Here is a 22,165-nt window from a genome sequence, read left to right as displayed (position 1 = left end):
AAGAAATGCACACATCATTAGACCTCCACAATTTATGCAAAGCACTTAAATCAGACGGGCAGTGGAGCTGTTTTAACCACAGCCCGGGCTTTGCTGTCCACCTGGGGAAGTTCACTAGAGTCAGTGAGAAAATCAGCTGTTGTCCTGGAATATTTAGCCTTTCAGACTCAGATCTGTATAAAGCGATGTGTTTATAACCAAGTGAAATAAAAATAAATGAAACAGCTGTGCAAAAGAACCAGGGAAGTCTTGGCCTCCTGAAGACTTTAAGACCTTTACGTATCATGTGGATATGCTCCTCGCTTGCTCCCTAAGGTTTGTCTATAGCTGTGTTTCCTGTGCCTATCCTCACATTAGGCACCACTTTTTGTTTGTTCACTTGATCAGCAACTTTTGCTTTAGAGGGACACATCCTGAAAGTATTGTGTGAACCTTGCAATATTTGTTTCCAGTGTTAGCATATCACAGGTATGAAGACTGTCAAGTTCCACTAATTAATTTATCCAATTCTATTTTTCTGGGTACTTTCTTTGAATATTTTATTTGCATCATCAGCACTAATAGGCAAGTTTTACTATAACAAGAACAAATAGTATCAAAACGCAGAGGTCAGGCCTTGGTTCACTGTGCAGCTCAGTGACGGCCTCCTGCAAAGGTGCCTTTGGCTTGATTCACACTTACATCTCAGAAAAATTAACAAACCAACACCTGGCAGGCTTTAAGATTGCTCATAAATAGCTGAATGTTAAGTTCACAAATGTTGTGGGATGGCTTATACATAGAAACTGCTTGCAAAGTAGATGGGTATCAAAATGCAGGCCTGGCCCTCTACAAAAGGTACATAAAAGCTTTCATATCTAAGAATTTTGCATCAGTTAAGAAATATATTGAAGGGCAGTCATTTTTACTTCTGTACTTTTGGATGTGAGAAGTGATCATTTTGATCTGTATGAATACACAAAGCCAATTTGGCCAAAGATCTAGAAGCAACTTGAAAATTCAGCTTTATGTTTTGACTCTGGTCATTTCTTCCCTTACTTTCCCATGAGAACACCCTAGGTCCTGCACAGAAAAGGGTTAACAGAGCAGGCTGGAGTTGGCTATCCTCAGAAAGGCCGACCCACAAGACTGATCCTTGGCTGACATCTGGAAACTTGGATTTGGGGCAGGTTCCCACCGTTCCCAGAATCCATTGGAATGGTTCACTGTCCCTAAAATGTACAAACAATGCAGTTTATGATAAACATCTACTTTCTTTCTGGAAGTCTGGAATTTGGGGATGTGTTAGGCAGTGGGTGCCTACATGATCAGCTCCTGATAAAAACCCTACGTACTGAGTTTCTAATAAGATGCCCTAGTAGACAGAATTTTGCACTGTTGTCACAACTTGTCGCTGGAGAAATTAAGCATGTTCTCTGTAACTCCACCTGGGAGAGGACACTTGGAAACTTGACTTTGCCCCATGTACATTTGCCTTTTATGTAAACATGCTAATTCTGCATTGTATCCTTTTGCTGTAACAGACCGTATAGCCTTATGTGAGCAGGTCTATACGCTGCGTCCTGTAAATCTCTCTAGTAAATCATCACATCTGGTGGTGGTCCTGGGCACCCTTGCCACATGTCCCTAACTATGTCTATCTAGCTATAGTTTTATAACCAAATAACTCTCTCAGTGACTTCTAAAGTTTTCTGATCTGCCTATGTCAAGGTTGGGGAACTTTATTATTCTTTTTTGGCATTTTCTATTTTACTAAGTAAAAGATGATTTCATATTTCAAAAAGAAGTTTAAATAAAACTATGCAATGTAGACAATATTTTAAGCACTAGATCAAATATATGATAGATGTCAAAATGCTCCAGTTTTTAAAAGCCAGGGTAACTTATACAGTTATATACAACATGAAGCTTAGAGATAAGCTTTTAATTCTATATAGGAGGCACCAGGAGTTTATTATACATATTTTAATCTTTACTAATGCTCATAACTGGATGAATTGTTAAAAACTTACATGGAAAAAATTATTTTAGTTGAGAATTTTCTTTAAAAATGAATAGAAAATTTTCTGTGATAAACCAGAAACTAGACAAAGAAAGGAATCAAGTTTTCCTAGAAAAGATTCTAAGGCTGCACAGAGGCAGTCTGGAGAAAAAGAGGAAATGCGGACTGGAGATGGGGAGCCTCCAATTTGCCTCCATCTTTGCTGGGAAAGGAAAGACATCAGATGGTCCTTTGGTCATACCATCAAACCAAGCCGGGGTCCCCTTTTCTCAAAAAGTACAGAAAGCAAGAAGAAGAACTGATGTTCTGGGCTCAGTTCTGACTAACAAGGAAGAACCAGCTGGGAAGTAGAGTGTCGAGAATATTAGAAGAAAATCATGGTCTCTTAGGAGTTTGAAAAATAAGGAACTCTAGGCATAGGTGACCATGAAGCCTAGTCTTTAAAGAGAGCATATTATAAAAAGTTCAGATTAGAAACTCTTATGCAAGAACATAACTCTTAAAAACAAATGAAAAAACAAATACCCCAATAATGTTCATTTTGTGATTTGCTAATAATCTCAGAAAAAAAAAGTTTCTAAATTAACGCTACTACAAGAATGCTCTTGTGATGGGCTTGAGCTTAAAAAAGGGAGTGTACAAAATACAAGGCAAATCCTATTACTAATGACAAAACTTTTACTACTACTACCAGGAAGGCCTGCAGTGCTTAGAATGAGATGAGATTCATAAAACTTGTAAAGGCCACAGAAAGAACTTTTGCTACTAAGTGTGAATAACAAAGAGACCCACTGTTTCACAAAGAGAATATAATACTGAGATCAAAGCATGATTATCTTTTCCAGGGAAGCGAACACTCTTTGATCAACATGAAAAGGGAATAGTAATTCAAGAATGTCCGTATAACAGCTTTAAACTAAATTTAAACCTCCAGGCCCACACATCACACACTTAAAATTCTAAAGGAACTTGTTAATATAATCTTCGATGTAGTGATAGTTATTTTAGAAGCATCATAGAAATTGGAAATGCTAGGACATTAAAAGTTAAATATTCCAGTTTTCAAAAATAGGCAAGGTACATTTTAGAAACAAGGGCCCAATAAAACCAATTTCAATTCCTAACAAAATTCTTGAAGGGATTACAAGGAGCTCCTGTGAGCAGTAAAACAAAGAAGGAAAGAAAAAGAGGGGGTAGTAGGAAGGAGGGATGAATAAAGTCAAGTTATTTCAGCTTTTGAAGAGGTTTTTGGGTGTCAGATCAGGGTACCGTAATTAGCATAGTCATGAATTAAAGTGAGCATCCGATAGTTTCAGATAATAATGACGCGGCAGCTGGATGGTATGCCTATTAGGGTACACTGGCAGCTGTTTGAAAAGTAGTTTCTGCAGCTGATTAATAGACGAATCCCTTGCAGGAGGTCTCCCGCAAGGTGGCACACTGACCTTGGTAAACATTTTTAGCAATGACTTAGATTTAAACATAAGAACGACTTTAGAGAGAATACAAAGCCTGGATCATGAAAACCTCATACGACAAATGTCAGAATCAAGACCAAGTGGGCCAAAATCAGCAAAATTAAATTTAACAAGGATACATGAATATAAAGTCCTTCATTTAGACAAAATAAAATCAAGTTCTGAATGAGGAGAAAGATCTGACTTGGCAGTGATTAAAACACAAAAGTCTGAGACCAAATGAAAAGATCTAAGAATTTAACTTGACCAAAAACTCATGAGCCAAAAATGTTATGTGACTGTTTAAAGAAAACGAATACAATACGAGTCCGCATGAATATTCAAAGAAATGTAATCTCTACGGCATGGTAAGCTAACATCTCCACTGTACCCTGGACTGGCCAGACCACGTCTGGAACATGGTGTTCGATTTGGGGCACTCAATTTAAGAGAGACAATAATCAACTAGAGAATGTCCAAAAATACAGCCAGGCGGGTAAAACAAGCTAGAAACGTAACATGATAAAAGGTTAAATGAGCCATGTGTATTGAGCCTGGAGAAAACTAAAAGAGAAATGCTGTTTAGCTTCAAATACCTGAGTACCATTTGGGGAGAACATCTATTTTGTTTTTCCACTTATCCAAGAGAAGGACTATCAGGAGGAATTTAGAGGGAGACCAACCCGAGAACGTAACATTTACTTAAGAATAGTTTTATGTTTTGCTTGTTTCAAATAGAGAAATGACATGAGTACCAACACCCTTACGAGGTGAGCAGGTCAGTGAAGGCATTCATAGAGAAGTTCCGAGGGACCGTGGCCCAGGGCTGTGATGTTGTTTCAAGTGATCCTGAAGATCTCTTACTTCAAGACATCGACATTTAAACACTTTACTTAGGCGAGAGGCTAACACATCATAGTTTTCTCTCCAAAAGGAGAAATACAATAGCAAAATTTAGCTAGCTCAAACTACCATATTTTCTATTAAACAAACGAAAAAACAAACAACTTAATTTAGAGAGGGTGGAGATGGAAAGTGGATACATTAGAGACCTGCACTTCCTAAAGTGTAAGTTTTCCTGGATATAGGTTTTTTGTTGTTTGTTTTTAAAATGTGCTTCCTGGTTAAAAATCAAGAACCACTGGCATAAACAGAGGTAAAACATTTTCTTTAGGGCAGAACTTGAGAGTTTATTGTAAACCCACAAAAAGGTGCCATCCCAAACTTATTTGACCATTATAGTTTTAAGAAACTGGGGTTCCAATGAATACACTTTGAGAAACGCTGTGATGGAGACCAGTCCCAGTTATTCTGCTGAAGTTCAGAGTATAGCTGAGGGGCTTATTATGAATGGTGGTGACCAGGATCACAGAGGAACAACTGCACAGATTTGAGCCCGCTTTCCCTAACTGACTTGCAAACCAACTCTGTAACCTGCAGAGAAGAGGCACATCCATTTTATCCTCAACTCTCTTAGGTATAAGTGGAAGAACAAGCCAGTCCTTAGAAGGTAAAATCCAGCAGCCTATGTGAGGAAAAGCCATAACACATCAGAGCTTTTCATTCCTATATAAGGCTGGGTATACTACGACTGAGGAATCACTTCAAATATTCAGACATCTGCCAAGATATGTGGTTATATTTTGTTACATTTAATAGATGTAGAAGGCCCTTCATAAGGATTTTCTCCATGTCTGCATTCGATGAACACCAACAAACAGCAGCTAAAAAGAAAACATCATCTTTGCCTAGTTTCTAGGTCTGGCCGCAAATCATTATTAGCAGAAGGGCAAAAGGGGTGATGCTCACCAGGTATAATAATGAAATAACCTGATGAAAAACAGAGGTCATGTGTATCTATTTAGAAAAGTAGGGCTTTAAAAAAAACCTTTAAAATTTCAATTACACATGTAATATCCTATTCTCTCAGCAAAAGTAAATAGCAAGTTGGTTGTTTTTTGATAAGGAAAGCCTAATTATATTCTGTTTAGTTCTATCTAGCTAAATGGCAATGGTTGAATATGCCAGTTTTATTTAACCTTCGTACTGAGTTTAACACGTCTTTAGTTGAACTAGATAAAATGCAAATGTCAACGAAACTGCTTCAGCTTAGAAATATTCACAAAGTGGCACTGCTTTCTTAGTGCAAATCTGCCATAATGTAGCTACATATTAAATACATACATAACTCAATAAAAAGGAAGACATGACATATTCCTGTGTCGAGCATATAGTTCAAAGTCTTTTCAAGTAAAATATTCGAATGTTTTTTTTATTCTTGATAAAAGTCATCCAAAACAGGTATCATAGGAAAGATTTTTTTGAGAAAGACTATTAAAGAGTTCACCCCACCAGAAAGGTATTAAGTACACTTATTTTTATCAAAGTTATTAAAAAAATTGAAGTAGTATCTTATTGGAGCAGGAATAAATAGAAGAACAGAACTTTCAGAAACAAAGTCAAATCTACATAATAATATGCATTATAAGTTGTTGGAAAATTACAAGTGGATTTTTAAAAGTATAAGAAAATGGTAAAATCACTGGAAGAGAAAAATCTCCTAAATATCTAAGTTAGAAATGGAAAAGTATTTCTCAAGTATAAAAGTAGAAAAACTCAAAAGGAAAATCCACAGATCTGTCTATATAAGAATTAGACTAAACTTCTAAAACTCAAAAAGCACCACAAATTAACAAAATTAAAAGCAAATGATGTACAAAATAATACATTTTAACATGAGAAATGGTTAATATCCTTAACATATAAAGGACTTTTGCAAATAAATAAGAATCAACCTAAATGGCCAAAAGACAATTGACAAGAGGAGCCAAAACATTTGTTTAAAAAATCCAGTCTCACCAATAACCAAAGAAGGCATGTTAAAACAAGTTTCCTCTCCAAAACTTTTAAGAATGAACTTTTAAAAAAATTAACAATCGGTGTACTGCTTTTTTAATTACAAACTTCTGAGAGACATGTAAAATTGGCACAAACTTTAAAAAATCCTTTTTAAAAATGTGCACATCATTTAATTCAACAACCTACTTCAAAAAAATGTATCTTAAGGAAATCGATTTCAAAATAATTTTAAGATAGTATATTTTTGCTAAGTATGAAAATTGGACAGAGTCTAAACATTCAGCAGTAGGTGTTTTATTAAACAGATTTTAAATCATGACACAATGAAAAACTAAACTTGGCAGACATGAACAACTGTTATGAAAAAAATATTTAATTCTATGGGAAAATATTCACCACATAAGTAATATAGCATAAAGGTATGCTATAAATGCTACTGTTCCAAATGTTTAAGATAAAATATGTGCATAAAAAAATCTAGAGATAGAAATTAATTAATATCAATGGTTACGTCTGAGTAGTGAGATAAACTGTAACTTGTTTTCCTTTGCGCTTTTCTGTATTTTTCAAATTTTATAACATATACAATTTTAAGAAAAGTTACAAACTACCATCTATTAAACTTTATGAAAAATATAACACACTTATCCCTTCACAATTCCGCTTCTAGGAATCTGCCTTAAGGACATAATCAAAGGTGAAAAATAATTATGTAAAAGGGTGTTTATCACAATAATACAAAATCTTGGCAATAACAAGCAACTTTTAAATAAAGGTAGGGCTATATGATCACCTGTTGGTGAACCATGAAAGATTCTATCAAAGAATATTAATGTCAGGGAAAATGATTTCAAGTTGTTAAAAAAAAAACAGACCACAAAAGAGTAGAACAAACTTAATGTACAATGTGATTCTAATTTTACAATGATATATGCCTGATGAATATGCAAAAGAACAGAAGGGAAAAAACTAAAAAAATGTTCATAGTGTTTATCTGGAACTTTGCTCTGTTTTAGAAATTTTTTTCAATGAAAATGTACTGCTTTTTAATTATAAAATATAGCTCAAAAAGGTTGTATAGATTTTTAAGTTTACATACTTGGTTGCTCCATCATCATATGTTCCCATTAAGACTATTGTCCCATCTTGTATGGACTTCAGAAACTCAATAAATGGGGCCACATCTGAAGAAAAAGAAAAGGTTGCAGGTTTCTTTTAGATGACTGAGTAACCACAGTGATAATCTGTAAAGTTAATAATATAAAATATGAAGTTTGTAAATCAATAAATTCTAATGTAGGGTAACCAAAAGGGAGATTAATCTTATGAATAGGTTAAAAAATTGTTTGTTCCTTAATATGATCCTACCATCAACTTAAAATTTCCAATCCTGATTCATCCTATGTGACTTTGGACTGATATTCCAGAGGCTAAATGAAAAACACCATAGTGAAGTTATGTTAAAGTATAACGTGGTTTAAAGTAAGAAACTCAAGGAGCAAGAGAAAGGCTCATGGACTTTCTTGAGTTTATGTAAACTTGTTTGTGTGAGTACTTTCCTTAAAATAAGATACATAAGTTTTGTCCAATTCACAGAAGGGCCTGTGCTTTTTAAAATTATATAAATGTGTATATATATGCACATGCACATACAAAGACACACACAAATGATGTACAGGATCTTCTGGGCATATCCACTTACCATAAACTAGGAGAAGGAATGTAGATTAGGTCATCACTAAAGCCAAACTAATTATAGCAAACATTATAGTCATTACTCGCTTCATCTAGTATATCCCGGTTCATAAGGACTTCAGAATAAACCCCTTTGGTGACTAAAAACTGGTAATGCAGAGCCAGAGCAGGTACTGCAAATCATTTCACATCTAGAACAGCCTCTAAGTCTAACACTACGTCAAAGCTGCATTACTTCAAATTTACTCAGTTTCTTTACATGGCAAAGACACCAAAGATTTTCTTTGATTATATTTTATAATAGCATTTTTAATTTTTTTAAAAATGTACCAGAGCAGCTAACAAACCATTTCCACTTAAATGCAGTGATGGCAGTAAACTGCGACTTCTTTTCAACTGGAGGAGTATTTTCAGCAGTAATGGATCTGCTTGTGATGAAATACCAGAGCCTCTTGGTCACATGGCTGATTCCAACAACAGTTCTGTTAAGGTGTTTCTATGTAATAGTTTTGGTACCACCAGCCATGCCCTTAGGGTCTGAAACTGATGGTAGCATTTTAAGTTTACATAGTTTTGACAACTATGAAAAGTTCTCCTCATCTCGAGTAAAAAGTAAATGTTATGTAGCATCCTGTTATAAGCTGAAGAAATATTAGAAAAAGCTGAACTGTCTGAAAACTCTTATACATTTCAAGAAGCTTACAGCTGCTGGCTTTTAGGCAATATGTAAAGGGCGCAGGGAGGGGAAGGGAGAGCCTCGTGCTGATAAATTTAGAGAAGACTGAAAAGACAAATCTGTGTTGGTCTTAGAACTAGAGGGAGAAATCCTTTGCTTTGGGGTGGCATCTCATAGAGCGCCAGTCCTTGTCCCTGCATGCTGGTGAGTGACTTTCGCTTGCTCTCCAAGGGACTTTCAAATACAGGAGATATCTATCTGTACCTCACTCTAAGTCCAGTGAACTAGAAAGGAAATTCTATTCCTTTCCTCAGATGCTCATCTACCTTAATCATAATTCTGGTTATAATGTAATTTTGAGACTGGGAAATCACATATAAAGAAATCGATTCATTCAGTTCAAAACACTTAAATTAGTTATGCCCATCATCAAATTTTTCATTCTTTTTAACAATTTCAGACAGAATCTAAAGCAGCCCAAAGTTTTGAATTAGTTGTACTGCAAGAAGTAAGACTGAAGATTTTTTAAAATCTCCACTTTAATAGTATTGTTCTTGATTACACACAACTATTTTAGTTAAAAAAGTAAATACTAATGACTGATTACTTAAACATAGCTGGACATTTAGTGAAAAGAGAAACAAAATGAACACAAAAATAGAACCATTATTCTCTCATTATTGGGCAACATTATATTTAGGTGATTAAGAAGTCAGTGCTAGCAACAGAACAGTTAGGTTATTTAAACTTACCTCCTCCCCACATGTCAAAATATTTAGTATCTAATACTTCTCCTGTCTTTCCTGAAAGAAATTGAATCCATATCAAATTATGCAACTGAAATATACTTTATATTGTATAAATGATCTTATCCAATAATGGATGTGAATTACCTTGAGAAAAGAGTTAAAATCTGAATTACATGCATTTGAAACATATTGCTAAAGGGTAATTTTTGGATAGGACTTTCTCACTAGTCTTGTAAGCCAAAGAGGAGCAAACAGAAATTCTCTACTGATCACAGACGATTCCAATTCAAAGTTGGACATTTTTCTGTCATTAAATATATCTTTTTATAAAATCTACCTTTTAAAATCTATTTTTTTAAGGTGAGACAACCTTTGGTTGACCTCACAGATTGCAAGGACCTTGTCATCTTACAATCCCTTTTTTATTTTTTTACACCTACAGCACCTGGTCTTCCTAGGTGGTCTCCCATTCAAGTACTAAACAGGCCCGACCCTGCTTAGCTTCTGAGATCAGACGGGATCAGGCTTGTTCTGGGTAGCATGGCTGTAGACTAAAATCTATTTTTTTGTTATCAATTAAATAGACAAATAGGTATAGAACCTTTTACTTAAGAAAATGAAAAAAGTAGAAACACAAAACTTCACCTCTTGTTGTGAAAGAAGAGATATTTTCCTACACTATGGACTGGGGAGCGTGGTTTTAATCACTCTCTACAGCTTTACAGGGTTATTGTAGCAGAAAGAGAAGACCAGCGTGTAGTTAGGTCTCACTTCATGGGTTCATATTTTCGGATTTGATTTTGCAAGAACACTCAAGAAGTTCAGGGTTCAATAACTGTATTTATTATAATGAACTTAGAAGAATGTGGACAAATACTGAAAAATTAAAATTGATTCTTCTTACTTTTCGTTTCTCCTCCACCCCATCCAATAGTCCATCACCCTTTGTCATTTTACATCCTCTCATTCATGTCAATCTATCTTCACATTATGTTAGGATTCCAAAATTTGCAGCAAGAATTCATCAATTTAATGTTAGATTGGTTGTATTTTGATGATTTCATGGGAAGCTCCCCACACATTGCACTGTAAGCTGGATGCTTCCAAGAAAGCAACTATAAATATTCAGACATGAACTCTCCACATATAGTTGGCTTTTTTATGGGGATAAGGGAGTTGAGCAGGGGGGCCCGGGGGCAGGGACGGGGGTTAGCGTCAAGAGTGGCTCTTTCTGACCTGATCTCTTGATTATTTGAGTGCATTTTGCTTTAGGGCATTTGAATATCTACTGACTACATCCATGAGCTAAAATAATTATTCTTACCATTTACCAAGGCAACATTGATCCCTCTTCCAACATTATTCTTCACACCACTCATTAAACTGAAGGGGAAAAAGTCAAGACAAATGTAGAATTAGATGTCACAAAGACATGTACCAAAGAAATAAAGTCATGCAAAAAAATAAAGGTTAAGAATATTATATGGGATGTACAATCATTTAGTACTGCAGCGGAGATTAAAAGATCTCTACTAAGTGAGAGAAAACAGTCTAATAACTTTAAAGCAATGTCCTAAAATAAGATTTCACAGAAATACATATTAACAAGTATTAGGGCAAAATACTGGACTGTTTCTTGTTGCTCTGGGTCAGATTATGAAATATCGTTTTAGAGAATCCTTTAAACATGTGGACATTACGCACACACATATTCTACAACCATTCTGAAGGGATCGATCGACAACCTCTTCTGTACTTTCTGCAGCATCAGTGTGAGGTGGGAAAGAAGCAAGATGCTCCCCCAATCTTTCATAATCTGAAAGCAAGAAAAGTGCGGGACGCTTCTTTCGTGAATGTTTCACCTAACTGTGAACGTGCTCTTGGTGATTATCAGAAGTGATGCTGCATTTATATGACTGCTTCTAACCAGTCACTTACGTTGTCATACCTGAAGTGATCAACATCCACAGACCATCACACAAAGACAATGATACTGTGAAATGGAAGGCATCTGTGAAACTCCTGCTTATCAGTTCAGTTTGTTCAATTAGAATTACTAAAATAAAATTATGGGTACTTTTAATTTAAAAGAAATTTTAATTTAAAAAATTTTAAAAACTAAAGGTAATAGTAATACTCCCAGTCGTGTACGGTTTAATGTTTAACAACGGGTTTGAGGTTGGCAGAGTATGAAAATGCAGACACACACATATCCATATATTTATACATCTAAACACACATGTATAGGTACATAAGTTTGTTAGAAATTTTAGTAATAGTAAAGTATATGTAGCACATAATTTCACAAATAAAATCTATAATACTTTATTGTAAATTCCACATAGCTAACTGATTCTCACAGTACGTGTTAGCTGATTTTCACAGAACTCCTATCTGTAGTTAATCTATGGTTGCAACTGATAAATGAATACAGTTTTAACCCTCACAACTTAGCAGTAAAAATAGCAATGTGAAGAAAATTGGCAAAAGACGTGAATAGGTATTTCACTGGAGAGGATACACAGGTGGCAAAAAATAAAACAAAACAAAACACAAATACCATTAATAGATGTGCAATCTCACTAGCCACGAGGAAAAGAAAATTAATTGAAATATCACTACGTACCTATTAGAAAAGCTAAAATAAAAAAATAGTGACAATAGCAAATGCTAGCAAGTATACAGAGAAATCAGATCTCTCATATATGCTGGCAGGAATGTAAAATGGTACAGTCACTCTGGAAAGTGTCTGGAAGTTTTTACAGAATTAAACACATACCACATAACCCAGAATTCTTGGGCACTTCATGGCAGAGAAATACAAATGTATGTCCACACAAAAACCTGTACATGACTATCCATAGCAGCTTCATTGGTAACAGCCAAAAACTGGGAACAACTAAAATTGTTCGGTTGAGGACAGTAAGTGATGTGGATAAACCAAGTGAGGTGCATCCATATTATATTATACTGCTCAGCACTAAAAAAGGGGTAAATTATTAACATGTACCAGTATTTCAAGAGGATTATCCTGAGTGAAAAAAGCTAATCTCAGTAGTCACATATTATATAATCCTATTCACATAACATTCTCAAAACAGCAAAGTGATAGAAATGACAGATTAGTGGTTGGCAAGGGTTACTGATGGTGGAGGTGACACATAACAAGGTAGTATAAAAGAGATCTTTGTGGTGATGAAATAATTCTATATCTTGATTGCTGTGTTGGCTACATGGATCTATACATGCGATAAAATGACAGAACTAAGCACACCCTGGACCAATGCCAATTTTCTGGTTTTGATAATTGTACTATAATTACATAAGACAGAACCGCTGGGAAAACTGGGTGAAGAGTATGTTGACCTCTTTGCACCATATTGCAACTGCCTGTGATTTCTATAATTATTTCAAAATGAAAAGTTAAAAAAATACTCTACTCCAAGGTAATATTAAAAATATTATAAAACAGAAAAGCATAAATTTTTTATTTTTAAAAGCTTATTAGAATTTAACTAGTTATCTACCCAACCTGGTTGCATATCTGCCTTCGAAATTTCACTTGTCATTCTCTAAAATTTACATGTAATAAAGTTTAGAACTTTTTTATGTGTTGCAAGACTAGTTTTGAAAGGTGGGCCAAACAAATCTGCTATATACAAGAGAAGTTTCAAAATGCATTTGCTCTGCTCATTTCAGAAATATATAAGTAGATTGTACTATTAATATTAATAGGCAATAGCTGTCACTACATTTATTATTAAGTGTCACAGTGCCTCCTCCAAGTAGAGATCATCTCAAGAGTATGCTGCTGTCTGTCACAGAGCAAAGAAAAAGACAACAAAGTAGCACTATGACATTGACTCCCCACAAGAGGGCAGCAGCTTATCAATTTTTAAAAACGAATTCAATCAAGAGAAGCCTCTAACTAGCAAATGAGGAAACTCTGAGGATTTTAAATGTATAAGAGTCACTCTAACACAGGTTGAAATATTTTATTTTACCCTTCATGAATATGAAGGTCCCTCCTCCCCTATCACTCCATACTTCCAGGCAAAAATCTAAAGAAAATGATCATATGATCATATAATCTATAGAGTCTACATCTTTGAATATAGTTTTATTTCAAATACCTACTCTATGTTCTAACTACTATTTCTTAAAATGATTCGTTTCTAGCAGGGTTTAACAAACTATATTTCATAAGCTCATGGGCCAAATCAAGCCACTTGGCTGGTTTTTCCTTTTACTTTACTACTCATGATTTTAGAATGGTTTTTACATTGTTAAATGGTTACATTTTAAATTATATAGGTACTTGTATAATATTCTTGATTTTACCTATTGGCCCCCTGATAGAAAAATAAACTCCTCAAAATAGTCTGCTATATATTCCTATACCAAATATTGATTATGTAATAAACAGTGAAGCACTATTCTTCATATAAATTTCATGTAAGTTGAAATCAAATGAGTTATGTCTAAAACAAAAGCTACACCTTGAACATGAATAAATTCTATGGGTTCTTAATAAAAAAGAATAAGAAGCTACAATTTTTGTTGTGTGATAACTTGATGTTTACACCCAGAATTTTCTATTTCTAACTAATGAAATCTATCTTAAACCATGACCACAACCTTCATTGTAACGATCGTCTTTTGTCTGTATTAGGGTTTTTCTAACTTGGTCTGATATTATGGGCCTGATAATTTGTGGGGAGGGGCTGGCCTGTGCAATATAGAATGCTTAAGAGTATCCCTGGCCTATGAGTAGCACCTCCACAGCTGTGACAACCCAAAATGTCTCCAGATCTTGACGAATGTCCCCCAGGGAGAATCCCCGGCCCTGATGAGAAGCACTGATCTGGACTAGTAGTCTCCAAAGTGAGCTGCATGTACTCAACACATGTAGGAAAATATTAAAATACCTACTTATGTATTTTTAGTATCTACTTACACATTTTAGTGCGTGTACATGCAAAAAGAGTCTGTTGCCAATGGGGGCGGGAGAGGGCGGGTGGGGACAGTCTCAAAGAGCCGTGGCCACAACCGGCCATGGCCTTCCAACTACTCTCCCTACTCTACTTCTCTAATCATTTTACCCAGCAGCAGGTCATTTTTTTCAATATAAAGGAAATCACGACGTGCCAGAGTTTGAAAACTGTCAACAACTTCTCAACACACTCAGAAAAAAAAAAATATCTCACCCCTCTATGGCCTACAAGTTCCTACGGGCCTGGCTCTTGCTCACTTCTCTCCAGCTCTTTCCCATCGAAGGGCCTGTGAGCACACTCTTCCTTCTGCCTAGAGTGTTCTTCCCTGACTTTCCACCTGGCTATCTTCCTTCTTATCCTTCAGTTCTCAGACTAAACGTCACTGTGCTGGAGAAACTGTTCCTTGACTGATTCGATCTAAAGTCGGACATCCTGACCTCATCTCACTCACCCCCACCAGTCGTCACGCTCTGCTGCTCTGCAGTCTGTGCTGCAATTTGCAATTATTTATTTGCATTTACTTCTTAAATATCCGTCATTGTCCCCCTACTCCTCCCAAGTTCCATGACGGCAGGAACTATGCTCAATTACTTGATGAATAAATGAATGAATGATGCTAAGAAAATTCAGACTCTTTCTTTAAATATTTTGTTGGAAAAACTTCCAGTACAGAAACAGAAGGTGCTGGAAGAAGTAGTGGAGTGTGAACCGGTCCCTGCACTTCTCCAGTGGGGACACCTGGCCAGCCCCTTACCAGGGACTAGATTTCATGGTCTGAGGCCTCGCTCCAAAATCCTATCAATTATTTCATCTCTCATAGGAATGGCAGGATGAGTCCTAAAATGAAGATGAATAGGTAGCCTGCCTCGATTTTATGGTTAAAGAAACTGAAACACAAATTCTACATGACATTCCCACCATGCCAGAACCAAATGCCCTGGGCTCTGGGCCCAGGACTTACTTTATCAGACCCCACTCTCACATGTGCTTTCTTTTCTTTTCGATCTATATAATCTATTAATAGAAAAATCTACTAGTTTTGAGCCTGATTTCTATTCTGCATTAAAACTTACATGCTTCGAGTAGATAGAGATATCCAAAGACAACCTAGCATGGGCTAGGCAGTCTAAGAGAACTTTCTACTATTTAGAATCAAAGTTGGAGCCTCTCTAGTCAAACAAAGAAAGATATGGAAATGGGAACATTCTAAGTTAATAGGAAGGGTATTATTTAATGTAAAATCCACGAACTTCTAAAATCCAAGTGTTATTACATAATTCAGTAAGACAGGTCTATTATAATGAGAAATCAGAAGATAATGGATTAAAGTGAATATCATTAGCATGAGGGAAAAGCAAATGAGTAGACACTGTAAAGATCACCTAGCTCAAGCCTTTAATTTTACAAGAAAAGTGTTATTAAGAGAGGCTATATACCTGCCCATAGCTAACTGAAAAAGGGCTATGATAAATATTTAAAAGCTTCTATGTAAAAAAAAAAGGCACACAAAATGCTGGGAGAAACGACCCAGTTTCCTCTTCGCTATCTGTAAAATTATCTCACTCTTTAGTCTATGTAATTAATGGGATATTTATTATTTTACATGAATTTCGAATAAGCTCATATATCTAATTTTCTAGAAAAGAGCAGCTTAAAAGTAGGACTTGTGACTTCAAAGGCAGCAACTTCAAACAAATGATAGTTGCCACTGAGGTAGGAGATAGAAAAACCTAAAAACTATACTTTGTAGGGCATCTCTATAGGGAACCAGGAAGCTTCGTGGCAAGCAGCTCTGTGCCACGATCGGCTTGAGGTTATTACAGGATTCTTTCACGCTTCAACAAGCAGCATTTAAACATTTTAAATGAAAGATGTTGGTTTGTAAGCTAAAGTGCTCATTGTCTAGGGCAGTGCTATCAAATGGAACTTTTTGCAATGATGGAATACTCTAGCTGTGCTGTTCAATTTGGCGGGCACAAGTCATATGTAGCAACTGAGCATTTGAAATGTGGCTAGTATGACTGAGAAACTGAACTTTTAATTTTAATTAAGTGAATTAACTTTTTTTCTGTGATTTAAGAATCAAAATTAAATAGCCACATGTGGCTATGGCTACCATATGGGACAGCAGAGATCTAGAAAATTCACTCAAAGGAAATCCCTCATCTCTCCTTGAAGCTAGACATATACTGTGTTCTTAATGTCACTCCCTAATATGAAAATTAAAAACTTTGACTCCTTAAATGTGTGGAGAAGAAACTGTATAATGATCACTGAAATCACTTTAGTAAAAGCATGCCCAGTACATTTTCAAAAGATCCATTAAACTTAGGTTCGATTTGCTATAATTAAATAGGACACCTATACTTCTAATCAATAAATACTTACACATTGTCTTCTAGGCAGATTTTGGGGCCCACCACGTTGGCTGCTCCACTTGCCATTTTAAAAGCAAAATGCTTTTCAGGGCAAGCTTTTGAGATCCCACATTTGTATCTGGGAGGTTTTGTAGCTTTGGAGAAGAAAATAGATGTTTTTACAAAAACAATGTTAATAGACTCTATAATTAGTTTGTTTCAAATATCAAACCACAGAAGGAATTATGTAAATCACCAAGCTACACATATCTTAAAATACACCCTACATTTTTTTCTGAAGATTTCAAAAAACCTTAAAACAAAAAACAAAACCACTAAAGAAATAAGCTAATAATTACTATAAATGAATCGAGTACTATGATCTTGATAAGAGTAAATATATTTTATCTAATTACTTTTAAGTTTCTTTTTTAATTCAGGATGAGAGAGGTTTTAAATTGTCACTTTCCACTTTCAGGGCATAAATGCACAACGAATGGTTCCTTCCAGGACCAGCTAAAAAGCCTAATGCATCACTGAGTATCTGCTCATGTACTAATTCTAACCAGAAATTTTCCTTTTATACACTTTCTGTACTTATAATACTGAAGCTAAAAAACACTAATGAAACAAAATATTCATTATGAATAAATATGAAGAATATTGGGCTGGCCAATCAAATAGCATCCTTAAAACTTCGAAAAGCAATTTCTGAATCAGTTTTGCTAACATGAATTATCCCCATTGTTTGAATATTAGTTCTCATATCCTAAGATAAAACAGAATAAATCATGCGCAAATTCTCAAGATGAAATACTTACAACGAGCAGCTGTGTCCAATGCTGACCTTGCTAAGAAAAAAAAAAAGTTATCATTGTTAGAAGGAATAACGCTATTGCCAAGAATCCCCTTTTAAAACATATTTAGAACTAAGGAGCCTATAAAAATAAAAGTGTTCAAATTATTGTTTAGTATGTAACAAAACATGAATATCACCTTAGAGAAAGAGACAATAACTTTAGGCTACATATTTCACTATCAAATTTTAATTGACACATAACATTATGTAAATTTAAGGTGCACAATGTGTTGATGTGATACATTTATAAACTTATAAATTGCAAAATGATTACCACCGTAGTATTAGCTACCACCTCCATCTCATCACAGTTACCATTTCTTTTTTATGCTGAGAACATTCACCATCTAATTCTTAGTAACATTTGAGTACATGATACTGTATTAATAGTTATAAACATTATGCTGTACATTAGATCCCCAAACTTGTTAACTGTATAACTGGGAGTTGGTACCTTTGAGCAACATCTCCCCACCTCCTCCCACCCCCCATCCCCTGGTAACCACCACTCTACTTTGTTTCTTTGAATTTGTTCTTGTCAGATTCCACACATAAGTGATATCATATGATATTTCAAACTTCCCTTTAAGTGACTTTAAAGATATTCTTAGTCACTATTAGTGTGTTTAAAAGTTGCTGCTGTTCCATGGTGTTGTGTACATACACATATAAAGCTCTGGAGTATACACATAAACCTAACTTAGTGGTTAGGCTAGGAGACTGGAGGGGTGGGAAGAACATAAGAGGGATGGTGGTGGTGAAGAGCTTTAATTTCTTTAAAATAAAAATGTATTGGGTGTAATAAAAAAAATTAAGGTCATTGCTAAGAGTTTTATAATCTATCAGTTCAAGAAGAGCAGACTGTTCTGATTAAATCTTAACATGAATTCAGTAGATCTAAACCTGACCATCTACACTTAGAGCTTTTTAAAAAGCACTAACATCTGATCCTAGCCCAGGAGATTATAATTCAGATCATCAATAGTATTATAGACAGCCATTTCCTGATTTGGCCAATAAGCATGCAGCGTCATAAATGTTTGCCAGCTGGTCAACTATAAATAGTCACTTAGTTTTTAGTTCTGTACTATTTTAGATAATTGTGAACTTCCTGTATGTAAGTCCAGCAGTGCTCAAACTAGAGAACAGAAAGTTTAAGCTAAAAAATATATAAATGTTTAAAAAGAGAAAAATGACCAAGTAAAGGAAGGCTCATTAACTTGACAGAAGACTCAGAATATTACGTACCACTTAAGTCACAAAGGCAATGTAGTAATATGGAAAAAGTTTAATGCATGGAATAAAGCAGAAAACAAACTTTATCTGTAAGCTCTAAAAATATTCATGGATAAGGATAAAACCTTAAGGAAACAAAAAAATGATCAGTTAGTAAATTAGGATGCTGGGATTATTGGGGCTTGTTCTTTCAATTTCCTTAATTATGTCATAAAAGTAGGAAAGAGTAATTATAGAGATCATCAGGTCCAATGCTCTCAATGTGTAAACAAGAAAGTCCAAAGAGTTATTAGCAACCAGCGATCAGCGTCATGAAGACTGGACTTCTCTATTTCACTTAGTCCTGAACAAACATGTATCATCGAGCTCAGGCTTTAAGATGCTTACAGAGGAACAGGAACGGTGTTCAGATCAGGAATTCTGGTCTATTATTATATACTTATGGCAACAAGATCAAGGGAAGACAGCAGGATCAGAACAGGGGTAACAACGCAGCTCATTCACATATGCTGGGCACGCTAACAAGTACTTTTGCATATATTATTGAGTTGATCATCATCCCTGTTTTAAAGAGAAAACAACTGAGAACAGAGAGAGGTCTGTTGATTTGATTTGTTCTAAGTCACAATTAGTAATCGGCAGAGCTAGTTTTCAAAGCCATATCTCATCCTAGCTCTTAAACTCATATCGCACCACCCCAGAAAAGGGAATGTCTGAGGTCTTATGATCACATGTACAAAAACTGCTTGCTAGTCCTGCTATGAGGAGGAAGCCAGCATAGGGAGCTTTCAGAACAAGCTTCTGATTGCAGAGCAGAGAACAGAGGGTTCAAGACTGGAGACAAGGAGTCCACAAGGACGAGGACGCTGCTGAAGTAATCCAGGTAAGAAATGGTAGTGACTGTGGGTTTGAAAGATGCAGACAGGTTCAGAACAACTAAGGAAGCAACAATGGCAGGATTTGGGAATGGACCAGGTGGAGGGGCGACTAGAAAGAGAGGAATCAAATTTGTCTCTCAGACATGTGGCTTTGGAAGCATTCATTTATTCATTCACACGAGCCAATGAACAAAATACCATCTCTGCATTCGGGATAATGTAGTGAGGAGATGGGAGCAGGGGATGGATGATGAGTTAGTTCTGTGTTGGACTTGTTAATTTTAAGATACTTGGAGAAGATCCACGTGGAAAAGTCTAGAGGCCAGCAATAAATGAGATCTGGGATGCAATTATAAACTGGAGAACTGGCAAATGACTGGTGGGCCCACCCAAAGAGAGGATTTAAAAAGAGAAGAAGGCTGAGGAGAGAATCTTAGAGATACCAAAAAATTGCCTAATGCTCAGAAAAATCCTCAGCAGAAGAGTGTGGCTGAGAAAGGGAGGTAGAAAAAAAACCAGAGATGAGCCTCTAAAATGGTGAAATGAGATTGCTTGGGAAACTTAAGAAATGTAAAAAAAGTAAATGTCACTCAATTCAAAAAAAATTACTGGGATACAACTGTGGGAAAACCAGGTTCTTAATCATCAGGGTTTTAGGAAAATAATATCATGAGTAAGGGGTGAAACAAAGGTGAAGAAAGTCTTGTCAAAGTCTTTTCCTTCCAGATAACTTTTATCCGATATTCACCGAAAGTGAAAGTCCTCCACTAGGCCTGCATTTCTGAGAATTGTTAACACCTAGAGGCCAAATGGGTAATTTTTCATAAATAAAACAGGATGTCTTCCATATGCAGTGTATGGGCACAGCACACAAACACAAAATCCTGCCTATTTCACAACTTTTATTCCTCAAACTACCTCGATGGCTTTAATTCTTAATGTCTTTTCAATACATCCAACTTTTGACTTCAAGGAACAATAATAAACATTTCTGATTTGGTTTCATCAGTGACTATCTTCCAACAAGTTAAGCTGAAGAAATCAGACAGAATTATTTTGTACTTTATTTAGTTTTTAATTATGTGAAGTAATCTGTGTATATACTATTTCAGTGGTTTAAATGTGAAAGGGTAAAAATAAATGAACTCAACAGAACATTAAGTACTTACTGCAGCAATAGATGCAAAAATAATTTGGACTGTGTTCACAACATTTACTGGTTGTTAAGTACCTATGCTGAAAACTAACACTATGTTAAACCACAATCATAACCAAGACTGGTAGATTGTATTCATGTTGATATCCTGGTTGCGACACTGTCTGTAGTTTCATAAGACATTACCAATGTGAGACACTGAGTAAAGGATATAAAGAATCTATGCATTATTTCTTACAAATGCACATGAATCTACAATTATCTCGAAATAAAGTTTTGTGAAAAATTGTTTTTAAAACATCACAATTGATCTATTTTGTTCATTTCCTCCACTAACAGCAGGCAAATATTTTTCATTCTTCCTTTCTAGAAATAAGTTCATTTATTTTTCTAAAACAGTACTACATGATTAACCTGAATCTAAATGTATAAAAACTATCAAGTAAGTTATTATACCAACAAGTTGAAAAAAATGGAAATATTATCCACCAAAAGAACTACAGTTAATCTCATGGTCCCCTAACCTACACTGATTATAGAAACAATACTCGTATCCAGTTAAAGTCGTTACCCTTTGGTAAATTAAGTTAGATGCTAAACAAAAGGCAAAGAAACCATATCGCCATCTTTGCTCAATAACTCTGAAATGAGAATGAAAATATAACTATAAAAATTTAATTTTCACCAGTTTAATAGATTGGAATCCAATAAGATTTTGTGGCTATACCATACAACTTCAATTATGACAACAAAATAAACCACCTGCCTTACGAATGCCTTATCAAACAGCTAAAACACTCACAGTAAAACCTTGCAGGCTCCTAACATTTGGAAAAATCGAAATGAAGAAGAGAGACAACTATCTCAGTTAAAGTAGCTCAGTGTTCATAGCTGATAACCAGCGGCTTTTCAACCAACACAGCTTTAAATGAATCCCACTTTGGAAATACTCTTCCTCCCTACCTAAAAACCCTAATCTTCAATTCTCTACGTTAATTTTCCATTCAGTCAGCATTTACTACCTGCAGGGCCTAGCACTGGATGCTGGTGAAGGACCAAGATACCCCTTGACCTGAAGATTCATTCTCCGGTGAGACAAATACGTGAAAAAGAATAAAAGAAAAGAAACTCTATAGTGTAAGGCAGAATAAAATCAGTGCCAAATGAGATACAGGTATTATGCATTCGAACAAACAGTACCGAAAAAAGAGTAATGCATTCTAATAGGGGAAGAGAGAGGATCATAT

At 35.4% G+C, this 22,165-nt stretch overlaps 1 protein-coding gene and 1 pseudogene across 1 annotated transcript in view; both read right to left on the bottom strand.

The window, feature by feature from the left end:
* The window catches only part of FAM3C (family with sequence similarity 3 member C), a 47,115-nt gene that overhangs the window by 4,097 nt on the left and 20,853 nt on the right, over window positions 1–22,165 (bottom strand). Inside the window, exons 4-8 of the mRNA XM_006910571.3 lie at window positions 17,611–17,640; window positions 16,821–16,944; window positions 10,763–10,821; window positions 9,442–9,492; window positions 7,418–7,502 (exon numbers count right to left, since the gene is read on the bottom strand). Of these exons, the coding sequence (XP_006910633.1) occupies window positions 7,418–7,502; window positions 9,442–9,492; window positions 10,763–10,821; window positions 16,821–16,944; window positions 17,611–17,640 (349 nt within the window). The remainder of the gene's footprint in view (window positions 1–7,417; window positions 7,503–9,441; window positions 9,493–10,762; window positions 10,822–16,820; window positions 16,945–17,610; window positions 17,641–22,165) is intronic.
* On the bottom strand, window positions 9,872–9,990 carry LOC112478860 (annotated as a pseudogene).

The sequence above is a fragment of the Pteropus alecto genome, unplaced genomic scaffold, assembly GCF_000325575.1.
Source record: "Pteropus alecto unplaced genomic scaffold, ASM32557v1 scaffold22, whole genome shotgun sequence".
In the NCBI taxonomy this organism is placed as follows: Eukaryota; Metazoa; Chordata; class Mammalia; order Chiroptera; family Pteropodidae; genus Pteropus; species Pteropus alecto.
The sequence above is the reverse complement of the archived record's forward strand: the minus strand, read 5'-3'. Positions and strand labels throughout refer to the sequence as shown.